Source organism: Scyliorhinus canicula, chromosome 3, assembly GCF_902713615.1.
Source record: "Scyliorhinus canicula chromosome 3, sScyCan1.1, whole genome shotgun sequence".
NCBI lineage: Eukaryota > Metazoa > Chordata > Chondrichthyes > Carcharhiniformes > Scyliorhinidae > Scyliorhinus > Scyliorhinus canicula.
Window position 1 is genome coordinate 13,923,578 of NC_052148.1, and position 18,622 is coordinate 13,942,199.

General features: G+C 48.3%; 1 protein-coding gene across 6 annotated transcripts in view; it reads right to left on the reverse strand.

Moving 5' to 3' along the window:
• exoc6b (exocyst complex component 6B) overlaps positions 1-18,622 on the reverse strand; it is a 658,566-nt gene that overhangs the window by 535,664 nt on the left and 104,280 nt on the right. For all 6 annotated transcript variants that reach the window (XM_038793136.1, XM_038793134.1, XM_038793132.1 and 3 more), the window contains exons 4-5: positions 18,299-18,389; positions 9,424-9,469 (exon numbers count right to left, since the gene is read on the reverse strand). In XM_038793136.1, the coding sequence (XP_038649064.1) occupies positions 9,424-9,469; positions 18,299-18,389 (137 nt within the window). The remainder of the gene's footprint in view (positions 1-9,423; positions 9,470-18,298; positions 18,390-18,622) is intronic.

Genomic DNA, 18,622 nt, shown 5'->3' on the forward strand with positions numbered 1-18,622 from the left:
CAGAAGTTCACCTCAACTTTGATCATATTGTATGCAGGTAGAGGGGGAACATGCAGGCTGACTAACATTTTCAAATACTCGACATGGAAGCAAAGATAAGCAGACTCAGAAAAAGATGGAAAACTTTTAGTGAATGGCTCTGAGCGGTTTGATTCAAATTGCAGAAAAGGGCTGCAATGCACTTGAAGGTTTTGGACAACACCTTAAACTGCAAAAATAAAGGAACCTCACCCAAGACGTATCACTTCCTGAGAAACTGTGATTTTCCAGGAGTTGTTCTCCGTGTCATGGGTGCAAAAAGGATCTTGCACACGCGAGCATCTTGCACACGCGAGCATCTTGCACACGCGAGCATCTTGCACACGCGAGCATCTTGCACACGCGAGCATCTTGCACACGCGAGCATCTTGCACACGCGAGCATCTTGCACACGCGAGCATCTTGCACACGCGAGCATCTTGCACACGCGAGCATCTTGCACACGCGAGCATCTTGCACACGCGAGCATCTTGCACACACGAGCATCTTGCACACACGAGCATCTTGCACACACGAGCATCTTGCACACACGAGCATCTTGCACACACGAGCATCTTGCACACACAAACATCTTGCACACACAAACATCTTGCACACGAGCGTAAGTCCAAAGTGGGGAACATATACTCTCCCATCAGAGTCCCTGTATGGTTACTATTTTCTGCCCACCACTTATTGATTCCCTAACTTTGGGGGACATCAATTTTCCCACCTGATCTACCCAGACAGAGCAGTTAACATGAGATGTCGGCCATGGCTCAGAGATAGGACACAAGCACAGAATCGTCCGGAGCAGTAGTGTGTGCGCTGGAGGTGCCGCATTTTGGGTGCGCCATTAAACTGAGGTTCCATTTACCATCTCAGGTGGGCATAAAAGATCCCATGGCACTATTCTGAAGGGGATCAGAATTTCTCCCTGGTATCCTGACCAATAATCTCACGAGCTACAGGAAAATGATCTTCTCGTTGTCACATAGCTGTTTTTGGGAGCTTGCTGTGATTGGCTATTTGCTACAGTGCAGCAGTGACGGCACGGCAGAGATACTTCACCGGCAGTAAAGCACTTTGGTACATCCCGAGGTTATCACACAAGTTTTCCTTTTCTAATTCTCTACAACTCTTCAATATGTCAGTTGACACTCTAATTCGCTGCCTTCTCTGGAAGGACTCTCCACATGTCCTGTAAGAGTGGAAAAGCTTTACACTTCAATCTCCAACATTGCAGCCATATTTGTTGCTTAAATTCAAACGAGTAACAGTTGGCTGCTGTGGCCACGCACACCACAAGTAGCAGAGCGGTCCTCAGTTTTCTCTGAATCACAAATAGCAGCGTATTCTGTTCTTATTTCTGAATGAGGAATCGTGATCCAGCAGGCTCGGTTTCTATCGTAAATAATGAAAAGAGTTGCAAATGATCATTCTCCCTCCCCCCCACCCCCTCACATACTTTTGACAGGGTATAATAAATTGTTCATCTTTGCTGCAATTAGTACCTCCTCCTCTGGTATGCTTTCCTATAATTCAGGGGATTGTGTTTCTCCCTCTTTCCACTGCCCCCTCCCCACATACTCGGCCCCCTCCTCCACTATCCCTTTTTCACTCCAACTCCCAGCGACACATATCCAACCCCAGTAATATAATCACAGAGCTTCACCGACGATTTAACCCTGCAGTTATCCACTCCCTTCAATCTTTCTGAACTCCAGTCACTGAATCTTCATGTCATCACTGGAACCAATGATGTGGCAATTAAACTCTGGGACCAATGATGTGGCAATTAAACTCTTCTTTTTCTTCTTCAGTGAAGAACCTTTCATCTTGCCCTCGAACATCAATTCCCAACTTTGATGATTCTCCATTGTGGATTGATGCTCTCAAGTCAGATCCCTTCTGTTCTTCACTGGAGCTCATAATGCCTCCCAGAAGGTTTGGTTTCCCATTTCCCCTCAAAGCCACAGTAACCAGCCCAGCCAAATACTGTTCATATTTGGAAAGCTTTCAACAAATGGGATATGAAAAAAATCTTGCAGTTTGATAGGTGATCCTTTCTCAGCTCAAAACTTTTATTCACTTTGTCTTGCTTTTTCTATTTTATTCATACTAATTCCAAACATTCTTCTTGTCCCTGCCAAGCCATGGATTTGCGGTCTTCAGATTCTCTTCCCTTTCCCACACTAACTGTGTTAAAATCAAAACTTGTGCATGCCTCCCACTCCAGTCTCGCCCAGGTGCTCAAGGCTGCAGGACTCATCAACTTTCCCCAATAACGTACTACAGAGAGGAAGGCAGGCTTGGGTCTTCAGAACCTGATGTATTATTACTGGGTGGCGAATGTGAAGAAGGTGCGGAGCTGGGTCAGGGGGGTTGACTCCCAATGGGTCAAAATGGAGCAGATTTTGGGGAGGGGGTCGGGATTGAAGGCGCTAGCAACAGCGCCACTTCCAATGACCCCGGGGGAATGCTCAGGGAGTCCAGTAATAATAGCTTCATTGAGAATGTGGAGGCAGTTTCACCAACACTTCGGGTTGGGAGCAGGGTCAAGGGAAATGCCGATTCGGGAGAACCACAGATTTGAGCTAGGGAAGTGGGACGGAAGTTTTCGGAATTGGGAGGAGAAGGGGATTAAGACACTAAAAGATTTCTTTCTTGGGGGTCAGTTTGCAGGATTGAAGGAACTGGGAGCGAAGTATGGGCTGGAGCTGGGGAAAATGTTTAGATGCAAGCAGGTTCGAGATTTTGCCAGGAAGGAGATACAGAGCTTCCCGATGGAGCCGGCCTCCACATTGCTGGAGGAGGTGCTGACGACAGGGGGACTGGAGAAAGGGGGTAGTGTCAGCGGTTTACCGGGCTATTTTGGAAGAGGAGAATGCACCACTGGAAGGGATCAAAGCAAAGTGGGAGGATGAGTTGAGAGAGGATATGAAGGAGGCGTTCTGGTGTGAGGAGCTCCGGAGAGTGAACACCGCCACCTTATGCGCGGGTTTGGGGCTGTACAGCTGAAGTTGGTATTTAGAGCACACCTCACAAGGGTGAGGATGAGCCGATTCTTTGAAGAGGTAGAAGATGTGTGTGAACATTGCAGGGGGGGGGGGGGGGGGGGGGGGGGGGGGGGCGCAAATCGCGTTCATATGTTTTGGTCCTGTCCAAAGCTAGAGGATTACTGGAAGGAGGTTGTTAGGGTAATCTCTAAAGTGATGCACGTGATAAACTGGACCTGGGCCCTCGGGAGGTCATATTCGGGTGTGTCGGACCAAGCCGGGGTTGGAAACGGTGGTGCGGAGGCAGATGTTGTAGCCTTCGCCTCGTTGATCGCCCAAAAGCGGGATCCTGTTGGGATAGAGAACAGCCTCTCCACTCTGTGCCCTGGCGTAGCGGGGGGACCTGTTGGAATTCTTGACTCATGAAAAGTTTAAGTTTGAACTGAGGGGGATGGAGGGGTTTCTACAATTCATGGGCATTATTCATTATCCACTTCCGAGAATTGGAATACATCGAACATGGGGGGGAGGGGGTGGTTTGGAGGGTTGGGGGGAGGGGAGGCGGACTGTATGTGTTAATGGTGACTATGGGGTGATTCCCGATTCCTTTTTGTATTTGTTTATGTTAACATGCGGGTTAATGTTTGAGGGTTGGTGATGGATGGGATTGTTGTTATTGATATGGGGATTAACATTGCATTCGTTACTGATTATTGTTTATTGTTGGTGGGTGTAAATTTGGAGAAAATGTGAAAAGGAGAATAAAAATATTTTTAAAATTTTTTAAAAAACAACTGATTCAACAGCCCTGCCATTTCCTCAAGTGTTCTGAAATAAATAATTTTATTCAACTCATTGACGGGATGTACATCAGAAGTGCAAGGGCTCCATGGAAATCAGCCAGGAAGTTTGAAGTAATTCCCCTGCTCCCTGGGAATCTCTGATTGTGTCTCAGGGTCGGAGTTCAAATCAGAGGTTTTGGTCAGTTCCAATGTACTTACCTGGATGCTTACTCAGGAAATGTCAAGACTGGGGAAAAAAACGAGTCCAACACGTGGATAACTAAACAACTGGACTCCCAATTACTCACACTGACACTTTCCATCCCCTGCCCACCTCCACAACCCAACTGCCCCATGACCCCCCCTCTCCCCCACGACTAATACCTCACGATCCCCCACTAGCCCCTGATCCTCCGACTCCTCCCCTCAAACCAATTCTATTACTCCCCCACCCCAGTGTACCTATCCATCTGCCATCCAATCCACCTCGCCCATCTATCACTCTACCCACCTGCCAACCCTTACCCATCTACCCCCTTACCAGATGAGGAGGGACCCACATCTCGCAGAGGGTGGTGAATTTGTGCAACTCACTGTCCCATAGTGCGGTGGAATCGGAGTCATTAAATGGTTTCAAGAAGGAGATCGATATATTTCTGATTTTAAAGAGGTATGGGGGGGAAAGAGAGTTTGAGACCAGGGAGAGATCAGCCATGAACTAATGAATGGCGGAGCTGGCTCGAAGGGCTGAATTGCCTACTTATGTTCCTAGTTCCTATGTTACACACTTTTTCCTTACCAGAACATGGCAATCAGTGCCATAAAATGCGCAGATTTTCTGTACAGCTCCCTGGGATATTTGCTGCAGAGTTGGGAGTAAAGGATCCTCACTTGGAAGAGTGCCTGAAATATTGGAGGAACAGGAAGCTTGCATTTTGTTGTCTGATCAAAGTTGGAAATAGAATTGCCGATCCTGATTGTTAGTTCTCGGCCATTCTTAGAGAGAATTTCACAAATGGAGAACTCCATTCCGCACAGAATCACAGAGCATGCAAGGAAGGTATTCAGGCCATCGTGATGGTGCTGGCTCTTTGAAAGAACATTCCAATTTCCCACTCACTTGCTCATTCCATAGCACTTTTCTAATTTTCCCCATTGAAGACGCTCTTTAAAACCCAACATCTTGGACCAAGCTTTGAGTCACATTATGTATTTCAGTGTCAGATGTTATCCAACAAGATGCCTGTGAAGGTTTTTAGGACATTTAACTGCGTTAAAGAAGCTCTGCACCCATAGAATCTCTGCAGGGCACAAGGAGGCCATTCGGCCCATCGAGTCTGCACCGAACCTCCGAAAGACCACTCTATCTAGGCCCACTCCCGCGCCCTATCCCCATAGCCCATCTAACCTGCAGACCTTGAACACAAAGGGGCAATTTAGTATGGCCAATCCACCTAACCTGCACACTTTTGGACTTTGGGATGAAACCGGAGCACCCGAGGAAACCCATGCAGGCAAGTGGGGAACAAGTAAACTCCACAGAGTCATCCAAGGCCAGAATCAAACCTAGGTCTTCTGGCGCTGTGAAGCATCCAATTCCATTTTGAAACTTGCGAGTGAATCTGCCTCCATTGTTCTTACCCATTCCAGACCACAACTCACTATGTAATAAAATCCCCTTCATCTCTCCTCTGATTCTTCGACCAATTATTGTAAATATGCTCCTCTGGTTAACTGCCCCCCCTGCCATTGGAAATGGATTTTCCTTATTTAGTCTATCAAAACCCTCATAATTCTTGAACACCTCAATCACGTCTCTGCTTTGTCTCCTTTACTTTTAAGGGAAAACTCTCCTACTGCATCCCAACTAAAGTTATCTTGCCTTGTGCTTCTTTTTGGACTTTGGTGTGTCCGGCACTGTAGATCTTGGCGCTTTATCTAGTACTTGCCGCTGAAACAAAAACATGCACTCGGGAGGCCCCAAAGAAATATTCAGGCTCCTTGCACAGGCCTTTACATTACAGCATCCATCAGATTCCAATACATAGAAAATCCTTTTTTCCAGATGTGGATAATTGAAAGCACTTGAGCTTTGTGAAAATGTATTGTGCACAGGAATTTCTAGCTAATCAACTGCAAATTTTGCTACAAATCCACCGCACCAATGTCAGAAGTAACCTTAAATCTGAACAGCCCTGCAATTAATCAATTTCTCAAAGAGGGAAGGGGAGATGCCACCGGTTGAGGTTGTGGGAAAACGAGAAGACAACAACCTGCATTGTATGTAGTGTCTTTAGCAGGGTTAAAAAATCCCAAGATGCTTTGAAGGGGCATAGAATCCCTACAGTGCAAAAGGAAGCCATTCGGCCCATCGAGTCTGCACGGACTCTCCGAAAGAACACCCAGCCTGGGCCCAATCTCCCACCCTATCCCCACAACCGCCCCCACCTCCCCCCTAACCTTTTTCACTTAGGGGCATTTTAGCATGGCCAATCCACCTAACCTTCACATCTTTAGACTGTGGGAGAAAACCAGAGCATACGGAGGAAACCCACGCAGACAGGGGGGAACGTACAAACTCCACGCAGACAGTCACCCGAGGTCCGAATCAAACCCGCGTACTGGCGTTGAGGTAGCAGTTGCCAATCACTGTACCAGCACCCAGGAAGAAAACCTCAACGGCTAGAATCATATCTGGGACAAAGGAAGATGGTTGCGGTTGTTGGAGGTCAATCATCCTGGGGCATCACTGCAGGGGTCCCTCAGGGGAGTGTCCTGGGCCCAACCATCTTCAGCTGCTTCATCAATGACCTTTCATTCATCCTAAAGTCAGAAGTGGCGATGTCTGGTTGTTACTGCACAATTTTCAGCTCCTCAGAAGTTAGATCAGTCCATGCCAGCATGCAGCAAGATATGAACAGCGAACAGGTTTGGACTGATGAATGGGAAGTTAATGCAGATCGCACAATTGCCAGGTAATGACCATCTCTGACAAGGAGGAGCTTAATTCATTTGTATTATTATGGTCAAAACCTCCACCTTCAAAATCCTGGAGGTCACCATTGAATTGGAATTAGCTGGACCCAATCTAATAAATGCTATTGCTACTTCAACAAGCCAAGTCTGGGTATTCTGATTGATAAAGTGCTTGTCAGCAAAGTTAATGCCCAGGGACCGAGTCTAGGATACAGGGCACAAGTTCAAATTTTCAAAATGACATAAAGCTTGTCAACATTGCAAACTGGGGGGGCAGCATGGTGGGCAGTGGTTCGCATTGCTGCCCTCACGGCACTGAGGTCTCAGGTCGATCCGGCTCTGGGTCACTATCTGTGTGGAGTTTACAAATTCTCTCCGTGTTTACGTGGGTTCCGCCCCCACAACCCAAAAGATGTGCAGGGTAGGTGGATTGGATACTGTAAAAAAAGAAAAATTTTAAACATTGCAACTGTGAAGAGGGTGGTGATGGATTTCAGGAGCAAATCCACAAGAACACGACAGATGAAACTGAATGCGGAGAAGTGTGAAGTGATACATTTTGGAAGAATGAATGCAAAGAGGCAAAAAAAAAGGTACAATTGGAAAGGGGTGCAGAAACAGAGACCTGGGGCAGGACAGGTTGAGACAATGGATTAAAAGGCCAATGGGATGCTGGGCTTTATAAATCAAAGCATAGAAATTATGAAGAACCATAAAATACTGGTTCAGCCTCAACTGGAGTATTTTTTGGAAGGGTGCGAAGGCATTGGAGAGACTGCAAAGTCAAATTTACAAGAATGGTTTCAGGGATGAGGGGCTTCAGATCTGAGGATAGATCGAAGACACTTGGATTGGTTTCTCCTCAGAGAACATAGAACTCATAGAACAATACAGCACAGAACAGGCCCTCCATGTGCCTATCCAATAACAGCTTGAAGGTTGAGAGGAGGCTTGACAGAGATGTTCAAAACTATCAGAAGCCTGGACAGAGTAGAGGGAGAGAAACTGCGCCCTTTGGCAGATGGGTCAAGAGCCAAGGAATACCAATTTAAGGTGAATGGTGAAAAAAACCAAAGGTGACATGGAGAAGAACATGTTTTTCAACTCAGTGAGTGGCTGGGAGCTGGAATTCGCTGCCAGAGAGTGAACTGGCTTTCGAAAAATATTGAGTAATTATTTGAAGAGGAAAAACAATTGCCAGGTTAGAGGGAGGTGGAGTACCTGAAATTAAGACATAAGTTGCTGATAATACTCAGCGGGTCACCTCAAAGATCATCTTGACCTGAAATGATGTTTCTCTCCAGCGATGCAGCCTGATCTGATTATTTCCAGCTGTTATTGTTTATATTTCAGATTGCCAGCATCTTCAGTACTTTGCTTCTGTACTGAGGCTAACTGAGCAGCTCTTGCAGAGAGCTGACATGGATACAACAGGCCGAATGATCATCTCCTGTACTGCAACCCATCCTATAATTCTGCCACCACCTCCTGACTCCCCAAAGCCTCTCCCACCACTGAGAAAGGGCGAGTCCGGAGTGTGATGGAATACTTTCCACTTGCCTGGTGGCTAAAAACACAGGAAGCTTGACACCATCCCAGATAGGCATCCCAGTTCGATGTGCACTGTATCCACCAGCTTAAACTACCTCCACCACCAACACATCATGGCCACAGTGTGCACCATCTACAGCAACTATCTAAAGCTTCTTTGGTAGAACCTCCCAAACCCATGACCTCCACCCACCAGGAAGGAGAAGGACCACCAGATGCCTGAAAATACCTTCACCTCCAAGTTGCCCTCCAGGCAAACACAATGTCCCAAACCTGGACATATATCATCATTTCTCAATTGTCGCTGGGACAAACTCCTGGAACACCAGCAGAATTGTGGGAGTGCCTACAGCACATGGAATGGCTCAAGAAGGCGGCACGCCAACACCTTTTGAACCACTGGCAACCAGGGATAGGCAATAAAAATGTTGGACCTGCCAGCAACCCGCACATCTGGAGAATAATGAACAAGAAACCTCCCACCGTTGCCTGTTAATTACAAATCACAAAGCTTTAGCTGCAGTGCCTTTTGTGTTTGGAAATCACTATAATTTCCCTCATTAAATTAATTTGTTTTGAACCACTGCAGCACCAGCCAGCCGCACAACGAGGAGTTTTGCATGGATGAGAAAGACACTATTTTTATACCCTTTTATAAATAGAAAATCGGAAGATCATAAAACATGTCAGGAAAAATAAATCAACGGGCTGAATGACTCCAAATAATTTGGTCAGGCTACTTTTCTTTACCGAACTTGCCTTCACAGCTCCTCCGTCACATATCCAACTTCACTCAATGGTTAGTTTTCCTGGGAACTGAACAAGCCCGGCCACATATCTTCATGGAAAGGTTGCCACTTCCAGCCTCTTGGGTGCATTCTCCATTTCTACCCGACCCATTTATGTTTAACATGACCCCGACAACCACACTTAATGGTGCAAATAAATTTGGGAGCGCTTAACAGGAGTGGAGGTGAAGCTGAACAACAGGGCACCCTGCCCCCCCCCACCACCCCCACCTACCCACCCCCCCACCCCCCCCCCCCCCCCCCGGACAGACCGACGAGCACAAACACAGAAAATCAAAGCCAATTTACCTTTTAGTCTTCAGCTGCTCCCGTAACTTACTGTACATCTCCAGTACTAAACAGAGAGAGAGAGAGAGAGAGAGAGGTGTCAGACACCGGAACAGCCACTTTGCAATGTATTCATTTTTGTTACAAGGGATGCCATTTTCCTTCAATGCTTTGTATCCATAAATGGTTTTAATATTACATTTTCATTACTTGAACAGTACTAACTTTTATTTACACACGTGCTTTATTCTTATGGTCAGCAGCACATCTCAGCGTGACACCAATCACCAGACCAAGGATTGAAAGCCAAGCGAGCAAGGAATCTGGACAACAGACTCGTTCTTCCCAACTGCAGGTTCTCTGGGTTTAAAGACGTGCCATATTTCCCAGACACCACCCTTCCGCCCAGCGCATCCATTGCTAAAGACACTCCAGTGAGAGCATTCCTAGTTTCCTGCTGTTTCTTGAGCTTGAACCGTCCGACAGGGGAGACAGAGTGTTGGCTTGTGGAGTTAACGGGAATGAATCCAAGATCCCGATCAAGGTCGGTCTCTCCGGGTCGTATCAAGGAGTTCGGCTCATTGGCCAATTGTCAAAGCGACAGGACAGCTTGGGAATCAGATCATCCAATCTGCTGCCGACTGACAACTCAGCCCCAATTCCCCATCCCTAACATCCCGTTTTGGAGCCGTCTCAATTCCAAAGTAACACGCCTTACTTCCTGCCCAACGACGATTCATTTGCCAACAAGTGATCTTTCGCAGCGAGATAATCTCTCTAAACACAACTCGTACAAAAAAATACTAGGGGGCCCAGTAAACACAATCTGGAACGGGTTGTGTGTCAGAGATCAAGGCTAAAAACATTTTGAACTAAATAATGATGACTTCCGGTGGCAGCCATGAGTGAGCACATTCGGTGACTCCTGCCCGAGGTTGGATTCTTTGGTCCTCTTCGCCCGTTTTGCGGAGTGTTACACAGGTGGATCATTGAGAACTGGTGATTCTCCTTCGGTAGGGGATGTCTAAGACTTACCAAACGAGGAGTGCAACAAACAAATGGCAACAGTCAGACCTGGACTGCTCTAAAGGTACAACATAAGAAAAGATGGCAGAAAGATCTGTGGCGCGTTGCCGGTACAATGGTCAACCGAGCAACTAGGGGAGTTTTTGGCGGCTGAATTCCAGCAGCAGAGAAGGGCCTCAGAAGACGTGGCTATGGTGGCAGAGCTGATTCGGGCTGCCCAAGAGCGAGTGGAGCAGGGGCTGGAGGCGCAGAATGCGTTGCTCCAGAAGGTGGAGGAGTCGGTGGCCGGCCACGAGGATCATTGGAGGCAGAAATGCTGTGATGGCGGAGGGCCAGAAGAAGTTGAGGGAGGTGGTGGACGACCCGGAGAACCGGTCGTGGAGGCAAAATCTCAGGATCGTGAGGTTGCCTGACGGGATTGAGGATAACAACCCACAAATTATGTGGCGGGGTGTTTGAGAAGCTGGTGAGAGACAAGGGCCGGGATTCTCCCCTACCTGGCGGGGCGGGGGGTCCCGGCGTGTTGGAGTGGCGTGAACCACTCCGGTGTCGGGCCTCCCCAAAGGTGCGGAAGTCTCCACACCTTCAGAGGCCAAGCCCTCACATTGAGGGGTTAGGCCCTTGCTGGAGTGGTTCCCACTCTGCCGGCTGGCGTGAACGGCCGCTGGCGCCACGCCAGCTGGGGCCGAAAGGACTTCACTGGCCGGCGTAAGTCCGCACATGCGCCGGAGCATCAGTGGCTGCTGACGTCATACCGGTGAAGACCATGACGAAGGCAGGAAGAAAAAGAGTGCCCCTACGGCACAGGCCCGCCTGCCGATCGGTGGGCCCCGACGCGGGCCAGGGCCACCGTGGGGGCACCCCCCCCGAGGTCAGATTGCCCCACCCCCCCCCCCCCCCCCCCCCAAGTACCCGCCTGCACCTCCTGCTCCCGCCGGTAAGAGAGGTGGTTTAATCCACGCTGCGGGGAGAAACTTGTCAGCAGCGGGACTTCGGCCCATCGCGGCTGGAGAATCGCGCGGGGGCCCGCCGACCGGCGCAGTGCGATTCCTGCCCCCGCCGAATCTCAGGTGGCAGAGAATTCGGGACACGGCGGGGGCGGGATTGACGCCGGCCCCGGGCGATTCTCCAACCCAGCGGGGGGTCGGAGAATCCCGCCCGGGGTCTTTGACTGACCACCTGAAGTGGATCAGGTGCACTGTTTGTTGAGGAGGAAGCCGAAAGCGGGAGCATTGCCACGGGTGATCGTAATGTGGCGACCTCGCTACCTGGATAAGGAGAAGATCCTACAGTGGGTAAAGATGAGGGAGTGTACCTGGAAAGGGCATGCTGTTTGCATCTATCAGGACTTGGGAGCGGAGCTGGCCAAGCGGCCAGCCGGATTCAACAGAGTCAAGGCGACCCAATTCAGGAATAACATACGGTTCGGAGTGCTGTATTCTGCTCGTTTGTGGATCACGCATGAGGGACAAGAACACTACTTTGATACGCCGGAGGAGGCAATTAAGTTCCTAAGAGACCATGGACTTTGGGACTTTTGAGAACATTGGAATTTAGTGGATTCACCTATGAAATGGACTGGAGGTGCTGGAGGGAGGGGAACGGTTTCTGAAATTACCACCCCTGGCGTTACAAGATAGGGGGCGGAATGGTGGCATAGTGATTAGCACTGCTGCCTCACGTCGTCAGTTCTGATCTTGGGTGACTGTCTGTGTGGAGTTTGCATTTTCTCCCAGTGTCTGTGTGGGTTTCCTCCGAGTGCTCCAGTTTCTTCCCACAGTCCAAAGATGTGCAGGTTAGGTGGATTGGCTGTGATAAAATTGCCTCTTCGTATACAAAGATATGCAGGATATGCGGGGTTATGGGATTAGGATGGGGTAGTAGGCCTCCGTAGGTGCTCTTCCAGAGGGTCAGTGCACTCTCGATGAGTCGAATGACCTCCTTCTACACTGGAGCAATTCTAAGATAAGATTTTGTCCAAAGATGAGTTCGGGAGGGTAGGATCTCGGACATACATGGGGAGTTGATGAAGAGAGAGAGGTTTTTGGTGGAGGGAATACAACTGAAATGGGAAGAGGAGCTGGGAGGGCAGGGGGAGAGGTCGTCGAGGCCGGGCTATGGAGTGAGGCCCTGTGAAGAGTAACTCATCCACTTCATGTGCGAGTCTGTGTCTCATCCAGTTCTCAGTGGTGCACTTGGCAGTGTCCAAGATGAGCCGGCTCTTTCCAGGAATAGAGGATAGATGTGGGTGGCAAATTATGTCCACCTACTTTGGGCATGCCCGATGTTGGAGTTCTGGGAGGTCTTTGCGGGAACTGTATCAAAGGTTCTGGGAGCGAAGGTGACTCGAGCCCCTGGGTGGCAATATTTGGAGTTTCGGAAGTACCGGGAGTGCAGGTGGTGAGAGTGGCAGACGTGTTGGCGTCTGCCTCCCTGATAGCCTAGAGGCGGATACCGTTAAGGTGGCGGGACCGGAGCCGCCTAAAGCAACAGTGAGGCAGAGTGACTGGGCGGAAATTCTGCACCTGGATAGGATAAAGTTTACGATTAGAGGCACAGCTGATGGGTTCTTCTCGAGGTGAAGGTTGTTCTTTAAAGGGTGGTGAAATGTCAGCGGAAGTAGTGGTTCTTCGGGGGGGGGGGGGTTCTTTTATTACTAGAGTTAGAAAATGGGGCAGAGGGAGTGGGCTGGGATGGAGGGGGTTGGGTACCTGGAGTATGGTTTGTGAATGATGTTTATTGGTGCTGTTTTTCTCTTTTTCTGTGCATAATTGAAAATGCCTCAAATAAAAATATTTTTAAAAAGGAACTAAATAATTATCAGGGAATATTTGGACACGAAAAAAAATACATGACAGCTACAAAATCGGCCGCTCGCATTGACTTTGATTCCAAACATAATTACAACAAGCCAAACAAAGACTTGCGAAAGAGAAATTTTGCCGTTTTGGCCTTCAACCACTGTGCCTTGTTGACCTAGCTGGTAGCACTTTGGTCTCTGTGTAAGTTAAGTCCCACAGCACAGGGTGAGCACATTCAGGAGTACCACATTTCCGATCTGGACATCAAGCTAAGGTATGGTCTCCGCAGATGGTTAAAGTCGTGGCACTATTCACAAAAAAGCAAGGAGTTGGACTACGATCCCTCCTACACCCACTGTTGATGGAACATACCCGGCCTTGAATAGCCACCCCTATACCTACAGCACCGCACTACAAAGCAATTGCCTGAAGTGCTTCAAGATGCTGTTCCATTAGTGGGAGAGTAATCACAATTCTGCTTTACCAACTATATTTCTGTTGCAAGAGTTTTCACAGCAAATGAGAGGCAGGTAACCGGAGATGGATGCGGTCCATTTATTTCACGCTGCCAGACATTACACAGCAGCTAGTTCATAAGTAGCTTGGAAACAGAAAACTGCAGTCATTTCCTCCAACAAAGTATGTCGTCGGACCTCACCCTTTGTACCCTTCAAAGGACGGCTCTGCTAAACTCTTCAGCGCTCACTTGCAATCATCCAGGAAATTCTACTGACAGAGCTGCAGAAGCCACGGTGCTCCTGTCAACACATGTAAACAAATCATCCCGAAACTTTGACTTTCATCCCAATTCTTAGGGTTACTTTAATTTGATTTCCCCTCCAGTCTCCCATCATCCTGAATCTGCTGTACGGTGGTGTGTGACCGAGTCTTCACAGCCGAGCTTTAGCGGTGGATCTGTGTTGATCTCTCAGAACTCAAGTCAGGTTTGCAGGTGGGTCCCGGTCATGGGTCTCCACTGGTTTGGAGGGAACAGAATGGGCATTTCCACAACTTCTCTCAAAGCTTCAGCAGATCACAAAGCACTGTGCCACCAATTATAAACTTCTGAAGCGCAGTCGCTGTTGTACTTTGAGATATGCAGCAGGCAATTTGCACACAGAAAATCCCACAAACAACAAAAGATAATGAACAGAAAGGGCGGCACGTGACGCAGTGGTTAGCACTGGGACTACAGTGTTGAGGCCCCGGGTTCGATTCTTGGCCCTGGGTCACTGTCCGTGTGGAGTTTGCACATTTTTCCCATGTCTGCGTGGGTTTCGCCCCCACAACACAAAGATGTGCAGGTTAGGTGGATTGGCCACGATAAATTGCCCCTTAATTGGAAAAAATAAATAATTGGGGACTCTAAATTTATTTTATTAGAAGATAACAAACAGATAATCTGTTTTAATAGTGTTAGTGACATGAAAACACCCCTGGTCCACTTTGAATAGTCCCATCTGCTGTGCACACCTGAAGGAGCCAGTTCATGCCTCATCTGAAAGACTGCACCTCCGACAGTGCAGCACCAGCTCAGCACTGCAACGTTTTATTCCTGATAGGAGTTGCTGAAAGAAGAAATCAGAGCCAATTTTTACTTGGTGCATTGCCGCCTTCAACATTTCAGTCAGCAGTTTGGCGAGAATAGGGTTAAAGGAGTTGGAGGTGCGGCGCACGGACAAGCTAAGCTTGCAGAGAAGAAACCAGGATTATCTTGAACCCCTGGATCAGTTGTAGCAGATAGAAGGAGGGTCCGACTGTTTTAACTCACGCATCCAGATGTGGCAACGGGAGGCTAAAGCAGTTGTCCACCATTTCCTTTGGGACTTGGGGAGCAGAAATGAGAGCCGTACCGGGGGACCAGCTAGAGTGAAAGCAATGGTTTTACTGGGGACTGAGGCTGAGGTGAAGGTGCAGTTCAGCAAACCAGCACTCTAATTTCTCACTTAGCACCCCAGTTGCGATGTTGTGCTGAAAATTGTTGTTTTAAATTTTTCCATAAGAATTAATGAATAAATTGGAGTGAGATTGACAGCAAGTTTCTCCAGTGATCCGCAGCCGCACGCTCGCCCAGGCCGCAGCCGGACACTGACTGCATCACTAAATATAAAAGAAATACAATGCAGTATCCAATAAAAAAACATCTCACCATACTGGTAACCTGTACAGCGCTTTTAGATTGACGAGGCTCCATCTGGTGGCAGACATTGGGCAGTGCAGTTATCAGCCAAATCCCCAGAACTACACTTGCCCTACCAAACTGTACCATTAGATGGAGCCCAGCACTTGAGGGGGAATTCAGCACTGGTGAAGCCAGGAGAAGAACAACAGACCCCCAAGGCTGAAGGCAAGAAAAGGGGGAGGAGAGCTGAGGGAAGGAAGGGAGGGAGCTGGGGGTGGGGAGGGGGTTCTGTCAGCTCACATTCTCCCTTTCTGGCTCTTGAGCTTCTTTGCAATGCCTTGATTTTAAAATATATGCCTGTTTTCAAATTTCTCCATGGCCTTGATCTCCTCCCCGTCTCCGTGGTCTCCTCTCATCCTCCAATCCTCTGGGATCTGGCCTCTTGTGGAACCCAATCTCCATCATTCTTACCAATGACGGTTACGCCTTCAGTTGCCAAAGTCACAAACTGTGGAATACCCAGTCTAACCTTCTCTGCCTCTCTTTCCTATTCTAAGATTCACCCTAAAGCCAACTTCTAAACTTTGCCTTTCGCACCTTAATCTATGTCCCCATGTAATTGACTCTTTCACCCTGGAAAAAATCTTCTGACTCTGTCTATGTCCCTCATCACTGAATTGTTTTTTCACTCTGTTCCAGGTGCCAGTAAAGAAAAGGAAGAGGCCATCAACCCAGACCAGGCCACAGCTTCATGTCTAACCCCACCTCTGGGGCGACGTCCCAGAGGATGTTCTTCTTTTCACAGAGGGTAGTGGGTGTCTGTAGCCCGCTGCCAGAGGGGGTGGAGGAAGCAGGTACACTAGTGTCCTTTAAGGAGTGTCTTGACAAACACATGAATAGGATGGGAATAGAGGATATGGACCTTGGATGTGTAGAGGGTTTTGGTTCACACGGGCAGCATGGTCGGCGCAGGCTAGGAGGGCTTTTCCTGTGCTGTACTTTTCTTTGTTCTTTGACCAGTCCCAACACTTCTTCACATGTCTCGGTATTTTGTCATCACATTCCTGTGACACCTCTTGGGTTCTTCTTTGTTGCAGATGCTTTATAAATACACGGTGTTGCTTGAATAACTATTGATCATTGCCTCCCGTTACTCACTCACAATTTCTTCCTCACATAGACAGCCCGGTGGCACAGTGATTAGCACTGCTGCCTCACAGTACGCCAGGGACCCAGGTTCGATTAGAGCCATAGGTGACTGGTTGTGTGGAGTCTGCATCTTCTCCCTATGTTTGCGTGGGTTTCCTCTGGATACTCCAGTTTCCTCCCACAGTCCAAAGATGTGCAGGTCAGGTGAGGTTACAGGGATTGGGAGGGGAAGTTGGTCTAGGTAGTGTGCTCTTTCAGAGGGTCGATGCAGACACAATGGGCTGAATGGCCTCCTTTTGCACTGTCGGGATTCTATGATAGCCTCATGATGGTGAAATCAAGACTCATTGCAACTATTCCAAATTGCTTCCACTCCAGGTTCTATGCCCTGTGAAATTTCTCCCCTTCCCCTACTATCTCGGTAAAGTCACCATCGTCCCAGATGACCATAGGCTGCCTTTCCCTTTGAGGGGAAGTGCTGACTGGTGGTGGTTTGCTCCGAGATATCACCGCACCTCAGGTGAGAAGCCGAGGCCTTCATGAATAACCTCAGCTGGTACGGGAATTGAACCCACGCTGCTGGTCTCGCTCCGCATCACAAACCAGCTGTTTCAGCCAACTGAGCTGAACCGGCCCCATGGCCATGCAGAACCCTGTCAAACACTAATCTGCGTCATTTATCAATGACTTCCCAACTTAATCCCTTTCTTTTTCAGATGGTGCAGGTCGCCTGCATGAGGCACTTCCCTTAGGTTCAAGATCATAGCATCATAGAAGGTGGTTGTTCTGCCTATCCTGCCTTTTGCTGACTCTCTGAAAGAACAACCCAATCAGTCCCAACTCCTTACGTTTACCCCAAAGCCCTGCAGATATTTGCCATTCAGAGTACGTTTCTAATGGATTAGCTTCCACCGTCCTTTCTGCAGGGCATTCCAGGCTGTAACTCGCTCAGTAAAAAATTCCCATCATCTCCCCTCTGGCACCTTTTTGAGAACAACCTTCAATATAATATTTCTAATAATAATAATATTTTATTGTCCCAATTATGAAATTAATGCAAAAAGCCCCCAGGCACCACATTCTGGAGCCTGTTCGGGTACACAGAGGAAGACTTCAGAATTCTCAGCTGGTACGGGAATTGAACCCACGCTGCTGGCCTTGTTCTGCATCACAAACCAGCTGCCCAGCCCACTAAGCTAAACCAGCTCTCTCTGCCCTTTCTTTTATGCTGTCCTTAACCTCTTTAGTTGTCCAGGGCTATTTTTTTTGTGTGAAGCAGAGCCTTTTCCTCTCAGGGGATACTTGCTCTGTCTCTCGTTGAATGTTTCTTTAAATGTTTTCCAATGATCTTCAGTTGTTTGATCCATTAACAGCTCTTCCCAGCTTACCGTGGACAGTCTCGGTCTCATCGCGTTAAACGTCCCCTTATTACATCTCAAGCATATTGCTGCAGGAATCTATCCAGGACACATTCCAGAAATTCACTACCTTTCTGATAGGTCCTTGTTTGTCTCCCCCAATCTATGTGTAAGTTCAAACCACCCCCCCCCCCCCCCCCCCCCCCCCCCCAAAATTAATGCTGCCTTGGCTACACACTTGCCTAATTTCTGCCTTTATCCACTCGAGCACCTCAGAACTGCTACCAGAGGGTCAATACAAAACACTCATTACAATTTTAGATCCTTTTTTGTTCTTCAGTTCCACCAGTTCAGAACAATTCTGCTGACTCAAGACATAACAATTAGCACCAAACCTATTACCTCCAGCAGAAACCGTGCCTCCGATATCTGTATCGTACCTGGCAAGCAAAGCGTCAGTTGGTCCACCGTGGCTGCTATGTTCCGTTGTTGTGAGCGACATTTCCTCAGCTCCTCCATTTCGGTAAGTAACTGTATCAGACGGTGAAGAGAGACAATTTAAGACCACATTTTCACAGACCGGTTATTCGGTTTTCACAGGTTCACCAAACAAGCAGTCATTCTTAACCTCACTGATTCTCACCCTCGGGACTCATCGAATCCTTTTGGCTCGAAATCTTATCTGAGTGGCCACCATCTCCATGTGCACGACTTCCGACATGTGAAAGGAGGAGGCAACAAAACCGGGCTCCTCTGTCCCGGTT